Source organism: Melitaea cinxia, chromosome 22, assembly GCF_905220565.1.
Source record: "Melitaea cinxia chromosome 22, ilMelCinx1.1, whole genome shotgun sequence".
Lineage (NCBI taxonomy): Eukaryota > Metazoa > Arthropoda > Insecta > Lepidoptera > Nymphalidae > Melitaea > Melitaea cinxia.
The window spans coordinates 1103868-1125621 of NC_059415.1; the positions used below are offsets into that span (position 1 = coordinate 1103868).

At 32.5% G+C, this 21754-nt stretch overlaps 1 protein-coding gene across 1 annotated transcript in view; it reads left to right on the top strand.

The window, feature by feature from the left end:
• Positions 1-21013, top strand: part of LOC123664378 — a 28146-nt gene extending 7133 nt beyond the window's left edge. Inside the window, exons 4-14 of the mRNA XM_045598922.1 lie at positions 6346-6527; positions 7039-7229; positions 7626-7738; positions 8836-9001; positions 12130-12356; positions 15238-15375; positions 16016-16124; positions 16334-16452; positions 18533-18762; positions 19442-19625; positions 20169-21013. Coding sequence (XP_045454878.1) covers positions 6346-6527; positions 7039-7229; positions 7626-7738; positions 8836-9001; positions 12130-12356; positions 15238-15375; positions 16016-16124; positions 16334-16452; positions 18533-18762; positions 19442-19625; positions 20169-20315 — 1806 coding nt within the window. The 3' untranslated portion in view covers positions 20316-21013. The remainder of the gene's footprint in view (positions 1-6345; positions 6528-7038; positions 7230-7625; positions 7739-8835; positions 9002-12129; positions 12357-15237; positions 15376-16015; positions 16125-16333; positions 16453-18532; positions 18763-19441; positions 19626-20168) is intronic.
• The last annotated feature ends 741 nt before the right edge of the window (positions 21014-21754 follow it).

Consider the following 21754-nt stretch of genomic DNA (forward strand, 5'->3'; position numbering starts at 1 on the left):
TTCAAAAATTCAAAAAATTTAAAATAATTTAAAAAAATTAAAATTTAAAAATGGCAATCCGCAATAGTTTGTTGTTATTATATCAAACTATTGTATTGTATATTGTAACAAATATTACTAAAGTAGCCTTATTATATTTATGGTGTGTGGTTACGGCAGTAAAGAATACCCCTCCTCTTCCCCTGGGTGTCGTAAGAGGCGACTAAGGGATAACGCAGTTACTACAACTACTATCATGGAACTTAAAAAGTCGACCGAGGGCGCGATAACCATCCAACTGCTGGCATTGAAATACACAGGCCGAATAGGGACCGAACCCAGTCATGACGCCAAAAATGGCGCGAACTCACGCCAACGCGAACTTGGGGAGGCCTATGTCCAGCAGTGGACTGCGATAGGCTGAAGTGATGATGATGATATTTGAATGTGTATAAATATCGATCGAGCCATGATTGCGTCGAAAATAGAACAAGTATTATAAAAACGACAAGTAATCAAACGTAGGTAGTTGAAAAATGTTCAGACTTACGTAGGGTTGTCTTGCAAGCTTTTACAAGCAAACACAATTATACTCTCATAACTTTCGTCTGAAAGTTTCTAAGATAACTTATTCTTTTCTAAACCATCAAGCCAAATCGAGCCAAAAATTATTTTGAATTTATTTATTTATTTATCTACGATAATTATTTTTATTATATCGGTAGATAATACGTTACTCGTTATACATTTGACCCATAAACTTATGGCCGTTGATAGTACTAAATGTCAAGTTTACTAAATTTTAATATCTAATGATAAGAAGAGCAGATATAGAAACTCACGTGAGTGAAAAAGATAAATATAATTTCCGAGATTGCTATTAAACCCAGACCACATGACATGATGAATCGAAATTATTAAAGATGGCCAGGCCAGGGTCGATAATATTTGAGACAAAAAAAAAAATTGACAAAAAAATCAAGTTGAAACCTATTAGCAAAGGAAGATTTGTATTTTTTTTACTTTTGTTATGGGTTTCATACTTTTTTATTTTTTTTTACTTTTTTACTATTTTGAAAAGATTCAGCCCTGGCATATTAGGAGTCAGAAAGAAGAATAAAATTTCATTGGATGAAAGAAAGAAAAGGCAGACAGTATATAATCTTGTACAATAGCCCAATAAACTGTGTTTTTGTACAAATTTGGTAATATCTCGCATGAAGTAGGTACAGCGTCACTAAGTCCACACATTTTTATCATCTATGTATGTAATCCTGTACCGAATAATACGCCTTAGCTGTTAATTTCTTATCCATACAAACTTTAAATTTATTCTCAGACAATTTCAAAATCGTAGGGATGTTATTACACATGCAAATACCATAATCCTAAAAGGAAACTCTTTCTTTGCGCAGTCGGAAACTCTGAGTTACAATTTTGTTATTCCTTCTCGTGTTTACTCTGTGATTATTACTATTTATGTAAAGAGATCGATATTCTTGTGAATATACACAATATTGTTATAAACGCATTTGTCAATATGTCTACCTTATGAAAAACATCCCGCAGGTAGACTCGAGCTCCAAGATCATACGAGTAAATACCGCGTAATAGCCTTTTTTGCAAAATAAATACAGTCCCAATATCTGTAGCATTATCCTACAGTAAAAGACTGTAAGACTTAGTTATTAGTAGACTAAGGATCGTCAGATTATCCCACTGTTCGCCCACATCGACATCCACACGTGGGATAATCGAGCAAAGAAAGTATCTTGTAAATGCCATAATCTTCGCTTGAATGGTCTTCACATAATTCTTTTTCGTTCATACATTTGTTATTATAAATTGTTCTTATGCCACTTTTTCGATTTTAGCCTTTTGTACACTTCCCTACCGCTTCTCTTTTTCACCGTTCTTTCCTATACCCAAAGGTTGTCTGGAAAAGCTCTTAGCGGTAAGACCGCCTTTGTACATATTTCTTTATATGTATTGGTTTTTGATTTTCTTCGTTTTGGTGTACCTATAATAAAGAAGATTATGTACAATTGGTGGCCTTATCGCTAAGCACCCTTGTCGACCAAGATCAAGACCATTATATAGAGGATATGTCAACCACTGATAAGAATTTGGGTATATTAATAAGAATGAGACTGACACAGAAATTTTACATAGGCATATTAAAAGGCTATTTTTATTATTTATGTATTGATAATCTATTCATAATGGTGGAAGATTCAGACGAGTAAAATTGACTAACATTTGTATTATGTGTATCACAAGAGCTTTAGATAAGAAACGTTTAGTAAATATGTGTATAATAATGCATCTTTATATCTGCTAGGCTAAGAAGCGTCTAGACTCAGTGAACCAACCAGCGTTGGACACTCAACTATGTGGTATCATCAAAAACTAATTTCCGTTAATCTTAATAAATCTTAATAATTATTCGATATTAATGGTAAATATATCGATTTATGGCGCTCTATTATATTTTTTTTTCGGTAATCTTTTAATTCTTTAAAAATTGATCAATTGCGACATTATTTATTTAATCTGACATATAAAAATTTAATTTAATTGTATTAATATATACTAATCTGTGTTATTATTATTGAATGTTTGTTTTTATGAATTTTGTTTTTTTTTTTAGATTTGATTAAATGATTAATTACACGTAAAATTATTATTATCTTTTTATTGATTTTATTAAATTGTTTTAATTATTTGATGAATTTAATGTTACATATTGACATTGATTTTAATTTTATTAATATAAATGTAATAATTTGTATTATTATTATGTTTGTTTTTTATAAATTTTATGAATTTTTTAAGTGTGATTATTTATTGATTATTTTATATTTATTGATTATTCATTGATTATTTTATATTTTTTTATTATTTTGTTTTTATTGAATTGTTTAAATTGTTTGTTAAATTTAATGTTATTTGTTGTGATCAACTTAACTAACGCATTGGGTTACTGTAATGTTAGTTCTAAGCTTTTGTTAATGCATAAATAAATAAATAAATAAATAAATATTTCAAATAAGAAATTACTAATTTTACTATGCCCGGTTTATTTAAACGGTAACTGCGGAGTTTCTTGCCGATTTGTCTCTGCAGAATCTATTTTCCGAATCGGTAATGACTTCACTTTTGACCATAATTAATTTACTAAGACAAATATAATTTTAATTTGTACAGTGACGATTCAAAAGTGCTTTTATGGACTATTTGAATAATCTTTATTGATTTTGATTTTAATTTTCTAATAAAATCGATATTTGTCAGATAAACTACTTAAAGTGATATCTCCGTTTTCTTATCACGAGACTTAACGACGACAATAGCAACAACAATTACAACAACACAACAGTCGAGCTATATACGAGTTTTATCATTTATTAGATAATGTTATCGGTCGTTATGTTTGTTATTGTGCAAGTAAATAATAACTTATTACTGTTGTAAATAATTCCATATTATACACGCCTTAATGACTACACTAACTGTCTGTGACAGTTACATTTTATCATTTTGTGTTCTCATTCTTCGGGCAAACCTACAGTATTACAATGGTTATAACACAGAATTAGCTAACCTGGCGAACATCGTATCGCCTTATTATTATTTTTTTTTGTTTCTTAAATATAATAATTACATACATCAAAATAAAATATAGCCTATCTTTCAAGTTGGATCAAACTGCATACGCTATGCAAATTTGTTTAAAATTGGTTAAGTAGTTAGGGCTCCATCGCGGACAACGTGACGGGTAATCTATAATATAAAAATGAATCGCTGAATGTGTTGCTAAGCGCAAAACTCGAGAACGGTTGGACCGATTTCGCTAATTCTTTTCTTTAAATATTCCTTGAAGTACGAGGATGGTTCTTACGGAGAGAAAAATTCTAAAAAAAAAAATTTAATTTTATCTACACTCATACATCTTTTATTAATTAATGTTATCTACACCGATTTCGAGAAGGCTTTCGACCGTGTGGATCACGAGATACTTCTATACAAACTACAGAGGTTGGGAATACATGGGGATTTGCTAAGGTGGATAAAATCCTATCTTACTAATCGTTCACAGGCAGTCGTAGTAGGTGGTTTCAAATCTAATTTCATTAAAATACCTACAGGCGTCCCTCAGGGATCGCACTTGGGACCTCTATTGTATAACTCCTACCTGTTTGACATATCGGCCTGCTTAAAGCATTCCAAAAATCTGATGTATGCCGATGATAAAAAAGTATACATAAAAATAAAGAGCCTGAAAGATTGCTATCGTTTGCAATCGGATTTGAATTCACTTTATGCGTACTACGCACATAATAAGATAAATGTCAACATTGAAAAATGCCAGTGCATAACGTTCACGCGTAAATTGAATCCTATAAATTTCTTCTATCATTTTGATGGTAAAATAATTGATCGTACTAACCACATAAGGGACCTTGGTGTGTATTTTGATAGTAAAATGACATACTCGCTTCACAACTCAATAATCACGCAAAAAGCTTTAAAAAATCTAGGATTCGTTCTGCGCGCATGTAGGCCTTTTGATGACATGAATGCGATTATAACTGTTTATATCTCGTATGTACGAAGTGTTCTCGAGTATGCGTGTCCTATCTGGTCCCCACAATATAAAATTTATATTGATCGTCTTGAAAGGGTCCAAAAAAAAATTATCAAACACATTCTGTACCGAAGTCGACAACCGTCCCTATCTTATTCTGAGAATTGTCACCTAAATAATCTTCTAACACTGGAGGAACGTCGCAAAATGCTTAGTCTTTCTTTATTGTATGACATTGTCCACGGCCGCGTGGATTGTCCCGAGCTTGTAGGAGCAATATCATATTGTGCACCCAAGCGTCGTACCCGACATACTCCACTCCTATATGTGACCAAATGTAGTACCAATTACTCAGCCAACTCTGTTCTGTCTAGACTGCCGCGTCTGTTTAATGAGATGTGTAAGGATATGGATATTTTCGTAAACTCGAAATCTCAATTAAAAAAAAGTTTAATAAAAATTTTAAAAGAGTAAATTAGGAATCTCATATGCAATCATTATAAACGAAATGAATGTAATAGCTACATTCAAGTTATAAGTCTGCATGTAGATGTTGTTGTGTTTGTTATATACTACAAGGTTTTGTTATCTATACAGATGAATGGAATTGCAATGTCTGTTGTTAAGTATATATAAAAATTATGTTACATTGGCTATTTGTATACGTTTGGACTCACTGTACTTATTCTACGTCTTGTTGTTAATCTTTGATGCTTAGTGTGATGGGTCATGTATCTTTTATGTTACTATCATTTACGTGGCTATCTTATTAACTTAATTTTGTTTTATTTTTTAAGTCGTTTTAATATCGGCTCTTAATACTGCCCTTTTGTAACAGTACTAAGATGTATAGAGAGGAAAACCTATTACTGGCCTTATTATTGTTAGTATTGTGTTAAATGTCATATATATACGAATTGTAACGCTGTTGGTTTTCGAATAAATAAATAAAATAAATAAAATAAAATAATTTCCTGAAAAAGACTAAAAACAACACTTTTCTATACACCCATACAAAAGATTTGTGATAATACTTAAAAGTCAATTTGAACTTTAATACCATACGATAAAGTTTGTGTTAGGCGATACGAAGTTCGCCGGGTCAGCTAGTTTATATATATTAAGACATAAAAAAATACTTAAGGTAACACATTAAATATTTATAAAAAATAAAAATGTATGTTTCCGTGATGTTTAAAAATATATCTCAGGTCTCAGCGTCATTGTTCAACAAATAAGATTTCAACCGCGTCCTAATTTTAAACGATTAAATATAAATAATAAAAATTATCAAGAAGTACTTATCTTTATGGCAAATATAATTGTTACGACAGCCTTATTTCACAGATGCGTACGACACACTTTTGTCTCACCTCCTGGCGACAGATATACCAATATTTATTAAACTTTTCAAGCGTTTATTTTAATAAGTTATGTTATGGTTACACATATTTTATACACGGCGACCACTCTGGTGTAGTGGTGCGTGTACCGTGTCAGCGCCTGAACACCGGCAGTGCGGGTTCGATTCCCATATATAATATTGTATTTGTATAAATATCTGTTTCCAGTCTGAGTGACCTTGTACCCCCCCCCCCCCCACCGTACTACGGAGAGCACGTTAAGCTGTCGGTACCGGTTGTTATCACAGTCACCTGACAGCAATCGTTGCTCATTTTAGAAGCAGTGTGGTGGATTAGGCTCCGACCCTATTCCTACAACCCCACAGATTAGCTTAAAACCGTATAGTAAAAAATAACAAATTAATCCTTCAACAGAGGCAAGTAGTAAAATCAAATGCAACCTTCAATGCTTTCGTGGTGCCAGGACCTCCAGAGCTGACAGATGAATTGGTCTCGGTCTCAATGACCAGAGAATTGGAACTGGAAGATGATATGAAGGAATATTGGGGCTTCTATCTGCTCCAGGGCTCAGCTGTGACTGTTTCGTCTTGCGTCAGGTATCGATATATTAGAAATTTAATTATTTATGTTCTGGGCTTGTAAGTTCATCAATATCTTTTCAAAAAGCAAGAAAAGTATTAAGCAGTATTAGTAGCCAACTATATGCTAGGCTATGTATAACACGTAAGACTTACAAGAGTCATTAACTCTTGTAAGTCTTAGGTGTTACTAGTCTGTACTCTACTACAATTAGATACATAATGTATTTACGAGAACATAATAGTAATATTAATTTATTTATTTTTACGCCGCTAATTTTTTCAATTTTTTTTACTAAATCAGTATTTTTAATATTCTTTCAAATACTTCCACTTTGTTAGCTTTTTCTTCTAATACCTTCAAAATTTTCCTTAAATGTTTTAATTCCGTTTCATTAGAAATAATCTTTAAGCTCTTTTTACTCCCGGATTTGCTCGTTCATCTTAATCCTCATCTCTGATTGAAACTCTCTAATTTCATCCAAATCATTCCGTTCATTTTCGACAGTAAAATACCATATTTTTATAGATGGCCAGGAGCATCCCTTATTATGATCAAAGGCTACAAACACCTTCAAGAATGCGCATACATCGGCGACGATTCATCAGAAGAACTTGACGAGCTGATAGAGGCTCACAAACTTGGACTATTGACAAATGCAACGTTGTTAGAGAAGATATACAAGCTTAAAAAAGAAGATGGAAAAGCAAATGATCCTGGTGAGTTTATTTTAACTTTACTTCTTAGGAACTTGCACGCATAAGGATTGATGGTGGTAGTGCACAGATATATGTATATATTTTGCGTAAAATCTGAAGCAGGTCAACTGGAGGAGTACTTTCAGCTTACAGAAGATTAGGGCTAAATAATACAGACGTATTCTGGAGTGGAAACCACGTCTTGGCGAACGGAGGGAGGGACGTCCTCCGGCCCGTTGGGGCGACGATCTACGTAAGATTGCTGGTGTAGGCTGGATGAGGATTGCGGAAGACCGGGATGTGTGGCGCGAACTTGGGGAGGCCTATGTCCAGCAGTGGACTGCGATAGGCTGAAGTGAATCAAAATAAATTCTAATCGCTAACATTATTTCTTTTTGATTGGAATCCACTTTCTAGGAACAATGAAAAGACACAAAGCTGGCATAAATTTCCATGATCCGAAGCACAAGACAAATGTTACGTCATCGGACAGCATTCCCACTGCTGACGTCACAGACCACGACCCTAAGGTAATAAATTCTGTCCTACTTCGTCTGTACATGTAATAAATGTAAAAAATTCACACAATTATCTGAACACTCCATTATTAATACTCCATTTTCTACCATTAATATTATAAAAGCAGAAAGAGGTGACCTGTTTATTTTGCTATAAGAAATGCTAGAAGAAAAACTTTACTTAACTATAACTTATTGTCAATAAGATGACATTTTGACTAGTACTCAGATGTTCTTAGGAAAGAAAAAAATATAGAACTCAATTCACCCAAAAGAATGTCATTTTTTTTAACACTGAATAATTATTTGAATATCGAGTAGTATAAAACCTGTGAACATCCCACAACTGGGCAAAGGTCTTTTCTCCTTAAAAGGTGAAAGGTTGGAGCTTGATCTACTACGCTACTCCATTGCTAGATAGAGAAGAGGTAAATCTTATATATATAATTCTCGTGTCACAATGTTACTCCTCCGAAACGACTGGACCGATTTTTATGAAATTTTGTGTGTATATCGGGTAGGTCTAAAAACTGGCCAAGATCTATTTTTCATACCTCTAAGTTATTAGGGGGGGGGGGGGGTTAAGGGGGTTAATAACATATATGGTAAAACAACATTAGTATACATAAAATTTAGTAGTTAGGTTAGGTTTGGTTTGGTTGGTAAAATTTGAAGGCGACGTCTTGAGTCCCGTTTATATTTATTGAATTACTCATAGATTGACAACAATTTTATCTCGACAACTATATTAGATATATATTTCAAATGTTTTATCTTGACTTGCATATCATGCCAAAAACGTTGGAGTTATTTTATGACCTTATGATGGTGAAATAATTTCAATTCGTTCACAGATTAAATAAAATCTGAAATGTTCTCATTCAAGTAGGTTTCAAAACGACTTTTGTATTCTCGTTTTGCAATTATAATTATATTGATCGTGGTGTAAAATTGAGACACATTCTCTGAGAGATAAAGCCAACCAATTCCTAGATTTTATGTTCGTTTTTACAAAGATCGGAGATTTTTTAAAATTGAATTATTAAAAAATTATCTATAGTTTTGACTGTTGCATTTTGCCATAAAATATTCTACTACTCTAATTACAGGAACTCCGTGAAATTCTCGAAAAGTTACACGCTATCCGACAGGCTGCTAAAACAGAAGCTCTGAAGTACTATCACCCCCCATCACATCTTATGTCTCTACCAGCTCTCCATCGACATAGAGAACCCAACATCGATCGAGAAGAAAGACCATTTCTATCATTCAAAGGTATGGAAACATGAGTAAATTTTTATTAAAGTAGCTAGAGAACGGAAAGAAAGACTAATCACCACATTTTAAGTAGTCACCACCAGAAAATGCCTTACTACATAAGATAAACCACAAATTACTTGGTGATAGGTAATAATTAATTGGGGCAAAAGAGGTAGTAAATACTGCGTCATACTGTGTCCTAAAATTATTGGTGTACCTATTAGATTAATTATTAAAAAAAAAAACAAAAATCCTCATAAAGTTAAATATTTTCTGAATTATTATTTAATTTCGATATGAATTATGTTATCTTTTTAACAGCTCTACTCTGATAAAGATACCAATAAAGATAAGAAAATATAGTCGGTACATTGGAATAAAAATAATTTATTAATTTCAGCAAAATCTACCCAGAATCTAAATGAAATTTCTCTATTTGGTTGTACGGTTAAATAAACAAATAAATAAATAATAATAAATGAACTTTATAAATTACCCGTTGTTATACGACGCCTTCAGAGTCCTACTTTAATTCAGATGTAACACTGGACACTAAATTAGACCTACTAAAGTAATATCAATCAAGAACTCGTTATATAAACATTGTCTTATTTATTCAAACAATATAACATTTTCCACGTACTCTAACATTCTGACATACTCGTACTTGTAGGACAAAGGTTAATTCTATTGATGTTGGGTAATGGGTATTATTGATGTTATTGTTCATCGTCAAATCAAGTAGTTTTATCATTTTGTACCAGAGCCTTGAAGAACACCCGTAAAATGATACATAAAGTTTATTCTCATAAATTACAACTGCTGATAACAGCATAGCTTATATTATTACTTTTACGGAACAAAACAGAAGAATAGTCTTCTGTATTCAACAAAGTAAGTTTTTAAGAATTATGATTTTAGTATGATTTAGACAGTCTAATGCTTTTGCGAAATCCACAAATATTACGTCAACTGGAAAATAATTATTTCTTTTATTCGGTGACGGTCGTTCCCTTTAAATTACAAAAGGAGACTGGTAATAACTGTTCAAATTCCAAGTAACAAAATACTGGTCAATCAAACGTCCAATTCTACGTCCATAATTCGACACAATACTTCTAAAGTATAGATTAAGCGCTCTTAATTTGTTACCTAATTTTGAATTTAAGCGCCGTTATCTTGACTGAATATCATTAGATTTAGCAACAGATAAAACTGGAGATCATTAGGTTTTTTTTTAAATATAAAGTTATGTCCACAGGCTTATAACGCCCGTACTTTTGTCAGTCCGATTTTTAGTTTTGTTAGTGATCGTTCACTTGTTACACTACTGCAGCTTACATTAAGAAAACTAGTTATTCTATCTTAGTATCCCTAATGCAGACGTGAGTCCACCGACCAAAATTATGCTGTCATGGATCTTGAGCCTGAGATCATTAGGTTAGAAATTTATAGTAGAGTTGGTAACAATGTATAAATGGAGTCGTTTTAGTAAAGTGTAGCATAATCTGTGATGGAAATTTAATCTAAATTATTGTCAACTCACCTTAGTGTTTGCTGAAATTCTGTCATATAATAGTTATCAGATCTTTTTAGGCATATATTTATTAACAATCATAATCTCTATCTAAACATGTATAATTTTATTGGGGTAAAATTTTAAGATATAAATGCTTGTAAATCTTAATCCTATTGCTACTTTTGCAACGCCTATAACCCGTTATAAAACGAAATAATGCTACGACATATGAGTTTTATCATAACAGTAAAATTAAAAATTATACCTATTAAACAAAGATATTTGAGTATTTTTGAAGTAATACTACAAACGTCCTGACTTAAGTGAATGGCTACACTTTCCAAAGAAAGTTGTTGAAGGCAATGCAATGTTATCTATACTAATGTTATAGAGGAAAGATTTTATTGTTGGTTTTGTTTGCATTGAATTGGCTCCGAAACTACTGGACCGATTTTAAAAAAATTCCACTGTTGGGAAGCTACACTATCCGTGGGTGAAGCGGCATATTACAATTTCAAAAAAAAGGGAAACGAAAAATTATTTTGAAATTTTTGTTAAATACCCGTGCGAAGCTGGAGCTGGAGGCTAGTGTACAAAAATTATGTTTTTAAATCGCATGTTTTACTAATCTTTGAAAGATGATATGAAAAAAAATAGTCTTTTTCCAGAATAAACACATTTCGTCTTAAATTGACAATAGTCTTATCTTGTCTATCCCACACTTTATTACGTATGCAGTCTGTAAAATAATAGACGAAACGTTGCTGCTTCTCTGGTGTATTTCCGATGTGACTGATAAGTTCATTATGTCTCAATGGAAAATTTCATAGATATCATTGTAGACTACACAGGATTCTCATTAAACACAAACATTTGAAAACGAAACAATGACAATGCTGACGATAATGATATAATTAAAACCGATTTTTTAGTACAGTTGCAAGATTTTTCTAGTCATATTAGCGTTCACAACCAAACATTTTAGGCGATTGCGATTAATTTAAAATTGGAAGTAGTCGTAGTCTAAAACCTGGGAAAGATAAGGCTAGATCTAGCTTTTTGAATAAACCTAAAAGAAGTCTTTTAAATTCTGACTCACCGTTAATTTTCGAAGAATGTGTAATAAGTTAAGATATTTTGTTTTAAGGATGAACAGTTATATAACTAAAGGTTATATAATCAATAAGTGAAATCCTCAAGCCTCGTAATACAAAGTATAAAATATATACGCGTTACACGATAAAAAGATCTTGCGAATATATGATAAGAATACTTGCCGATTAAGCAGTATCGTTTAAATGACTTTTTGGTAATAATATCTCACCGCAAATAATAAGAAATATTATCCATCTTGTATGTTATATACCTTATCTTAGGATTTGCATTTGCTGGCTGATAGATTTCAGAATAAAATAATACTAAGAGATTCAAACAATTGATTTCTTCATTGCGGTAGGGCACGGTGCCCAGAAAAATCCGGTGGACAGTTGCACCCACCCTCTGCACTATAGTAAAGATACTTCCGATGGAAGAAATTACTAGAAAACTTGCTGATTTGCTGAAGCATATTGTAGTACGAAACAGCTTTAACATTGATAATAGATTATATCCCTTTTTTTCACAGACATAGATGGTAACATCACCGAACCAGTTCCAACAACAGAAAAACAAATATTGAAACCTAATACAATACCCGAAGAGCAAGTAAAAGCCCATAGTAATATAAGCAGTAAAACTAGTGTTATTAATACTTTAAATACTAAATCTGACAACAATGAACTTAATAAGAGCAAAGCTGTAGAAAGAAAAGTAGAAGATAAAGTTACAGAAAACAAAACTAATCAAGGAGTCGTAAGTATCTAATTATGATTTTGTAAATTTGCAAAATAATCTAAATTTTCATCACTGAATTTTATCCATCCCTTTATTACTGTTTAAGTGAAATAGAAATGTACCAATTTAATAACACCTTTATAATTATAATAAAAATGTAGTACGTTATTTCAATTTGGAAATTTGAAAGAACTTGTGCCAATTATGTTATGACTTCATCAACACTCTTCTGCTTGCCATATAATAGTTTTTAATCTTATTGTAATATTCCCGATTAAGTTTGTTACAAGATATATTTTGTAACATTACGTAAACGATCAAGATAAAATTGATGTGTGCAAATATTATATTTTTATATATATTACTCATAAATATTTATCTATTGATAAAGAGAAATATGAAGTCAGGCAGTCTATGTTTAAGCAAGCTTGTTTTGCCGTTAAATAAAAATATATATTATATAGTTGCGATTTAAAATATATCCCCGTACCATTAACGATGCTCAAAACTCATGACACATTAGTACCAGAAGAATTTTTCTTCGATTAATTCAACAGCGAACTGGCACATTTCATATAAGTTTTCTTCAGTGTAATAAATTTACTTGAAATGATCATCAACATCACTTGAAGTACGCTTGAAGTGTTTTAACTCATATCATGTTTGGTTTCATTATCGGGGTAGGGTACAGCAGAATTTATCCTGCTCAAAGTCTGGAGTACCCCGACTAGGGAAGTACCTCGAACTTACAGAAGATCACAGCTAAATAACATCGATCTCAATATATAATATATTGATATACCCTTCATACGTACAAAGCGCTTTGAGTCATCTTTTTTAATGCGCACGGTCAAGGAATTCTCTGCCGGCGTCTGTGTTTCCGAGTTCATACAACTCGAATATGTTTTAAGCGCGAGTGAACAGGCTTCTTCAGGGCGAGCTCACTCCATCTTCGACCTCGTCTCTGCTCTAGAGCTAGACTGGGGTCAAGAGTAAGCCCTTAATTAAATTTAAAAAAAAATCTCATAAAATGTTGTGTTTCTGTGGTAATTAAGGCCGGAGCTCCTTAAGAGATTTCGATGCTTCTGGTGTTGCAGACGTCTATAGGCGACGATAACCGCTAACCATCAGAAGGGCCCCGCGCTTGTTTGCCGCTCTATTTGTATAAAAAAAAAAAAATTAAACTGCAAGAATAAGGTTCGGTAGGAGGTTTGGTAGGATTCGTAACCAAACGTGAAATGTAAAACGATAGTTGTACTGTATCAATTACTGAATACATGAAAAAAATAAAGATATCATTTAAATACAAAATTAGACAAATGACAGTTTTATTATAAGTATAAATCTTCATAACTTGTTATTTAATTTCTACGTGACATTGGCGAAATCATCTGTGCTCGTTTGGCACTATTGAAAGCCATTTTAAGAAGAAGAAGAAGATTGTTATTTAATGTTTCAAATATAGATTAAATATAAACATCATTTCGTACAGTTTCAATTCACACATATTGATCTGCATATTAAGATTACACTCCGTTGTTTCTAGATCCTACAGATAAAAAATATAATAAATTCCTAACAATGGAAAATTTGTCTAACATAACACTATCATTCTTATCAGAGATTTAAAACAAAGCGTTATAATAATTTCAAGCTTATAAGATTAGGTGTAATTCATGGTTGACAATATCGTGATAACGGTTACTTTAAGGCTATGAGTTGTGGATATTATAAAACTATTGTTTCTATGGGAATTATCTATATTAGAGAATCGTCTACTGATAATTCTTGTAAAAAAACTATTTTATTTTGTGCTATTTATAAGAATGTGTCAACTTGTGTCATTAATTATTATGATTCATCTGGTCGATATAAATTAGATAAATAAAAAAAATATATCGTAAGATAAGAACACAGTTCCACTACCACCTTGGAACTTAAAAAGCCGACCGATGGCGGGATAACCATCCAACTACTGGCAATGAAATACACAGGCCGAAGCCGGGCAGCAGCGTCTTCGGTGCGACAAAGCCAGCACTGCGGTCACCAACCCGCCTGCCCAGCGTGGTGACTATGGGCAACACACATGAGTTCACGCCATTTTTGGCGTGAACTTGTGGAGGCCTGTGTCCAGCAGTGGACTGTGATAGGCTGAAATGATGATAATGATCGTAAGATAATAAATTATATAATTTAACAGATTTTGTTATATTTGAATGCTGATTACAAACTCTAATATATGAAATAAATTAAAAGATATAAAAATAATTTAAGACACATTTATCAAAACTGGAAAGGGGATGGCAAAATAGTCTGCAACAAAATATTACAACGGTCCCATAGTCTTTGCAATCTATATAGATAAAAATGAATCTTTGTCTGTATATCCTTTAGAGAATTAAAAAATAAAAAGCATAGCAACGCGCGCAGGGTACCTGCAGCTAGTAATAAATAAAATTTATTGTAGCTTTAGTGTGTTCGGCCTTGTCCACAATTACAATTGTTTCAGGTAATTTTAGATAAATTTATATATAAATATTTAATGCATTTTACCAATATTAATTAAATTAATTTATGTTATAAAATTTTCTGGTTTTTCTTCATATAACTAAATCGGCAAACAAGCGTACAGCTCACCTGATGGTAAGCAATTAGCATAGCTTATAGACGCCTGCAATACTTGATGCATCGTAAGCGCGTTGTTGACCCTATCCCTAATCCCCCCGGGAGGCTCTGGTCGCCTTATCTGCTGTGTCCTCAGTTTCAGTTGTGTTATTTTAAGTAAAAATTAATCGGTCGAAAAATAAATCGGTCACAGCCCGTAGATATATATTTTGAAAGATGTTTGCCTAAATAGAATAACAAAAATTATAAAGTAAAAATACAAATTAGATATCAGTTTCAGAAACCCAATGAAGAAATCAGTTCTAAGGAAGTATACGAAAAAGTGTTGAAACAGCTACAATCATTAGGAGATAGAGGGAAAAGAGTTTTGACGAGGTTACATGAAAGTATGAGAGTGACAGAGGATACTAAGGTGAGACACAAATCCCAATAAAAAACTAATAACACACACACAAGTCCTGGGGGTCTCCCCACCGTGCCTCGGAAAGCACGTTAAGCTCCTGTTGTTATCATAGATACCTGATAGTGATCGTTACGTAGTAGGGAATATATCCGCCAACCCGCATTGGAGCAGCATGGTAGATTAAGCTCTGATCCTTCCCCTACATGAGAAACAGGCCTATGCTAATCTCTGATCATTCTCATAAATGGAGAGAGGCCTTTGCCTAGCAGTGGGATATTACAGGCTGAAGCGTATACACAAGTATGTCATGGGATTATAATTAAAACATCAACCATATAAAAATATACAAACCACAAATTGTGTAAATGTTTGTACAGATATCAAAGATAATTTAGTGTTGTATCCAGATTAAGTTAGATTATTAATATTAACTTGATACAGTTTACATTTAAAATGTTTTAGTATAAAAACAAACTTGTCTTTTATCTACTAAACAGATGTTTAGTAGATAAAAATTACTTTATTTCTAATTGAGTATATGAAAAAAAAATTGCGAACGGAATTGAAAGTTTTAGCGAACGCTGACAAATTCCTTATTTTTTTTAAATTTCGAAAGATTTCTAATAGCATAAATTCCGTTTAATTTCAGATGACAGATAAAACAATCACATTGACTGGAAGTGAAGAAGAAATTGATCACCTGAGTAACATTCTTGTCGAAGCTATCGACGAGGAGAAAACTAAGGCACAGAGACAAGGTAATAAAAAATAAATTCAAAAACAAGTTATACAATCACCATTTTCAAATAAATAAGAATAATCAAAATTAGTACACGAAGTTATGGGTATGAGGTAACGAACATAAAAAAATATACAGTAAAATTAGAAACGTCCTCGTTTTTTGAAGTCAGTTAAAACGTATAATTAAATCAAATTTCGTAATAATGAATAATTGAAAATTGTACAGAAAAACGTCGTGAAGCAAGAGAGGATGCAAGACAGAAGAGAGAACTGATGCTTGGACGTTTAGAGTTACAGAAACAGCTGAATGAAGACGACGAAGCTCGAGACTACGCCGCTGAAGAGGTAAGTTTTATAAAGCTGATCTGAGCATAGAAGGCATATTTATTTTATGTTACGATACGACATAACAAGAAATATCATGCTAAAAATTTGGAGCAGCCCGACTGGTGAAGAAGCTTGTGTGAATACTTAACGTACACATATACCTACTTTTTTTTCGAATTGTCGAGTGTTGTCGAGTTGAGAGTTGTCGAATCGAGAATGGTTGGCCCTATAGGACTTTACAGCGTCACCGGAGTGAGGGATCGGGTACTATAGACAGCGGTCGCGAAGAAAGAAGAGGAGCCCTCTGGGAGGGCTCGGGGAGAAACGCCCGTCCTCATCATCAGTCATCAGTCCTCGTCCGTCAGTTCATATAACCCGAACATGTTTAAAGCGCGAGTGAACAGGCTTCTTCTGGGCGAACTCGCTCCATCTTCGACCTCATCTGTGCTCTAGAGCTAGACTGAGGTCAAGAGTAAGCCCATATCGTAATTAAAAAAAAAAAAAAAAAAGTCCTAGCGAGATCCACCTCGGCTTAGAACGTCGTCGGAGTGGTCATGTACCTATGTGCAATGAAGTGTAAATAGGGCCACACTCAGTGTGTTACATGACCGGCCACCCTTCCGGCGACGCTGTCAAGGCCGATAAGACCAACAGCACTAATCAAATCTAAATGTAATAGTATAGGAATAGAATAATGTAATTATAATGATAAGGCTTTATATATTTACTTAATAAGATAGGATTAGTCATATAATATATTAATAAAAATAAAAAAAAAAAGAAATTTAAATAGATAGAACGATTTCTAAGCACAAAAAAAGGACCTAACTACTAACAATAACATAGGTTAAGTGTACATTGTAAGTAGCAAATAAGTGTAAATATATTGTAGTTAGAAAATAAGTGTACATATATTGTAGTTAGCAAATAAGTGTAAATATAATAATAGTAGTTTATGCAACTGTCATATAATGAAGGGTATTAAAACACGAGTGTGAGTTTATGAAACGAGCGCAGCGAGTTTCATAATAGTAACGAGTGTTTTAATACCCGTGTTATATGCAGTTGCATACACTACTTTATCTTCACTAATGCAATTAATCAAACAACAAGAGTAAAAGCTGACAATAGTTTATTTATAATAATTGTTCAAATTTTGGATGGTACAATTCTGAAAGTTAATGTTAATTTTCATATAATTTTCTAGATTTTTCTGGCAAAAGATTGTGAGTTAATTTTGTTGCCAATTCTAGAATATCCGGAGGCGTACAAATATCATCGTCGCTATCCATTTTTAACTTTTAATTTATTAAATTAAATTCACGCGTACGTGTATTGTCACAGTGATTTTGCCGCCATTAAAATCTAACCAATGAGAGCGCAGCTGCGCGCATGCGCGCGATGTTATAATGAGATTTTACGATATCGATGTGGATATTATACCATCATGTGAAATTGCTTAAATTGAGTGTTTTGTTGTCTGCGCTATAACAGTAGTAATTATAAGTCAAGTATTGGAAACATAAGTAGAATGTTACAACATTAGTGTAGATAAAAATAATTACTATATAAAAATATACAAAAGCAATATGTAGAATAGTCTTGGTCAGTGGACTCGCGTCGACTTTTAGAAATTTCAAGACTAGTTATGAAGGCTTCTAGATTCTAAAGTTGCGGTGAAGTACCGATGCATGTTAAAAATAATAATAATAATATATGGAATAACAAAAGCATCCGGGCATAATAAGCCTGTGGATATATCACATAATTAAAAAAAATTCAAATCTAAAAAAAATGTGACATTGTTACTGACTGACTGACTGTCAGTTAAATAAACTAAGCTTTGGAAACTATTTTGGTGTTTTACTTCTGTGATGACCGTCAACCAAGAAAACCTGATTAAAATACTTTTTAAAAACATTGAAGCTGATTTTTTTTTAAGGTGGGGAGGCTACCAGTAAATATTTTTTCTGTTCTACTGCATTTAATCGAAAAATATATATTAAAAATAAAACAATTAAGACGTTACTTCGATGAAATAATTTTATTATTAAATCAGTAACTAATTTCTTAACAAAATAATTTATCACATTTTTAGGGACTTGAACCAGATGGCTTTGCAGAACATCATGACCAAATCAATGAGACCACACCCTACGACATGTCAAACTCCGAGTTCTGGTCATCGTTCAGTAGCAGTGAGGAAGCGTTGCTGGAATGTGCTGGACTTATCCTGAACTTACCTTTAACTCCTCACTCCTCATGCCAGCCTGGTTCTTCGGATCAGGAAACTCTCGCTGCTTCTAGAGCGAATGCTTTGACTTATAGGTATGTTCTTGACTATATTGTAATCATTATTGTCTTTCTTAATTCAAATAATATATAATCTCTTAATTAAAATATAAAATAAAGAGTATCCTCTCTTTAAATATTTAAATTTAGTATTTTGAAGTGTCATTGTGAGATGACATGGAAAAATAATTAAATTAGAAAAATATGGTGGCTGATGAAAACGGATAATAATATTAAAATATAATTAATACAGTAAGAATCATAAATAATAAACATAAATTGTCGTTTCTTTAAATAGGTTTAAGTGATTTTTCTTACAATGTAGATTATTTTATACATACAATTTAAATTATCAATCAAATTAAATTTATATTACAATGTAAATTATATTTATACACACGGTCGAATTGAGTAACCTCCTCCTTTTTTGAAGTTGGTTAAAAACCGCTTATTTTGTCAAGTGATTTTGCTATCATCCGTACATCCAAAATGTTGACATAATATTTATTTAATCGATTCTTTTCTCACTATTTCGCTTTCCTTATTTTTCATTATGTGAGAGTAAAGCCCCCTTGGAGGCGTGCAATTATTTTTTCTTTTGTTTTTGTCACTTCTAGTATAAAAATTATTTTTAAATATTTTTTTGGTACACCCTAAATATTTTGGTATGATGCCAAAAATTAATTAATATAATTTTATTTTTGTAAAATAAAAGAGTTCCAGCGAACGGCTACTACTTCTTCGTGTTCAACTCCGAGAACGAGGTTCAGAGGAACTTCATTCGCGCCCGCTTCGACTTGCAGAAGACGCGCTACGACGTAGCCAGGACTGCTCTTAGAGAGTGTACTAACAGTACTGAAAGATGCGACTTGCCACTCGACATATTTTCCAGCCAAAAGGTAGAAATGAATTCTGACTTCTTATTTTTGAAGTAAAACTTCTTTGCACCCCTGACTTGTGGAGTAAGCTGGTAAAAGCGTGAAGTGAGCGTTACGATAAGTGTGATCGGGTGAGGCGAACGAAACAAGAAGGAGAGGTGCGAAAACACATTTTATTTCTCTCTTTCTCTCATAGCCAGTTACGTTTTGTATGTCTAAGGTGCAGGCCTATTGCTAAAGAAGTTTTACTTCAGTCGTGTGGTCTAAGGCTCACTCGTTTATTTGTAAGGCAATAGTAGCAAACAAACTTATGGCTTGGTGGTAAGCGGTTACCGTAGACTATGGACGGTTGGAACTGAAGCTGATGGTCTCGAAACCTCTCCATGAGTCACCAACCCGCCTGCCCAGCGTGGTGACTATGGACAACACACATGAGTTCACGCCATTCTTGGCGCGAACTTGTAGATACCTATGTCAAGCAGTGGACTGCAATAAGCTGAAATGATAATGATGAAATACTGATGAAAAACAAAATAAATAACCAAAAATATGTTTCATTTTCAGGTAGTTTTGGAGCTTCCACTGCGTAACAACGATTCTTTATGGAACGAACAATTTGTGATATTATCAGAATGTGAGCCTCGTACATCTGTGTATCTTGTTTGTGTTATTGCCGTTCCAATACTGATTTTGGCATTTGGATTCCAATGAAAGGAACATTGTCGAAAAATTTGGAACATTTAGGAACATTCTCGAAAGCTAGCAGTCTTGAGATGTCCAAGAGAACGGGATTCGTTTAAATTCTAGGTAAATGATAATTTACGTTATATTTAATTGCATATTGATCTTCTATTTTCATATGATTAATGATATGATTATTATAAATTGCTATTAATGTTAAGGACTAGTAAAATGCTGAAAAAATCATTAACTATGACTAATGGTGCCTTATTATCATCTCTTTCGTTCATATGTTTGTTAAATGTGATAGAATGAGATAGAAAGCCATTGGTCCGTTTATATGTAAATAACTAAATACAGAAAAAATTATTTAGGTATTTTCATCACATTTATAAGATAACATTTAGTCTGTTTTTCTTTTTTATATAAAGTTGAATTAGTAACACCAAAGGAAATAATAAATTACAATATTGTATATCAAAGAAATCTTAGTCAAGTATATGTAAGCACAAAATACATATGGGACAGCGCTATGTATTAAAAAAAAATTGAGAGAATATTTTTAAACAGAAGATTTAATTGCAATCAGAATTTATTAAAAAAATTACAACTAGGATACGGCCCATTGCATTTAAGCTACGAGAAAAGCTGATGCATTTATCTATATATTAATACGAGAAGCGAAAATTTTGTAACCTTTTTAAGAAAATTGCGTGGACGGAGGAGTGTTAAATGCACACTTATAGTTTATATATATAGAAGGAGAGCAGAATAAGCTAGAGCTAATATTTTTTTTAAATAATGCATAAAAAATACATGAAATCAATAAAAAAAAATTACACACACTGCCATGTATTTGACACACACGCGCGTATATACCTACTCTTTTGTTATTATTATAGAAGTATAGTTTTTGACTGTTGTACACCTTAATAATGTTTAAACTTATAATTTAAATTAATTATGGTCGAATTTCGATCACTGGGCGACCACTTGTAAGCCTAAATCTGTCTTTTTGACACAGTAATCATAAAATGACATTAACAATACAAGTGGACAAATTTCTCTATACATATTCATAGTTTTGTACTGTTTTAAATATGTATTTACTTAAATGCTCGAATTATTATTACCAAAATAATGTAAAAGTATAGCTAATGAACTGATCATATCAACAAGTATTTTCTTGATATTTCATGAAATCTTTATAAATGGTAAATTGTTAAGAATTTCTGAGACCTGGATTACACGGAAATATTTTCCTCATACAATCATGTGAAACAACTAAACTTTACTACGTTTTGTTTTTAATTTGTATAAAATATACATAGATATTCTATCATTGGTAAGGTATAAATATATCTATAATTTTTGTTTTGGGTTCCTACATGGTTTTACATATAAGATGTAATATATACCTACATATGCATGATACGTCATTACATTGCTTCCCCAAAGACCTAATACCC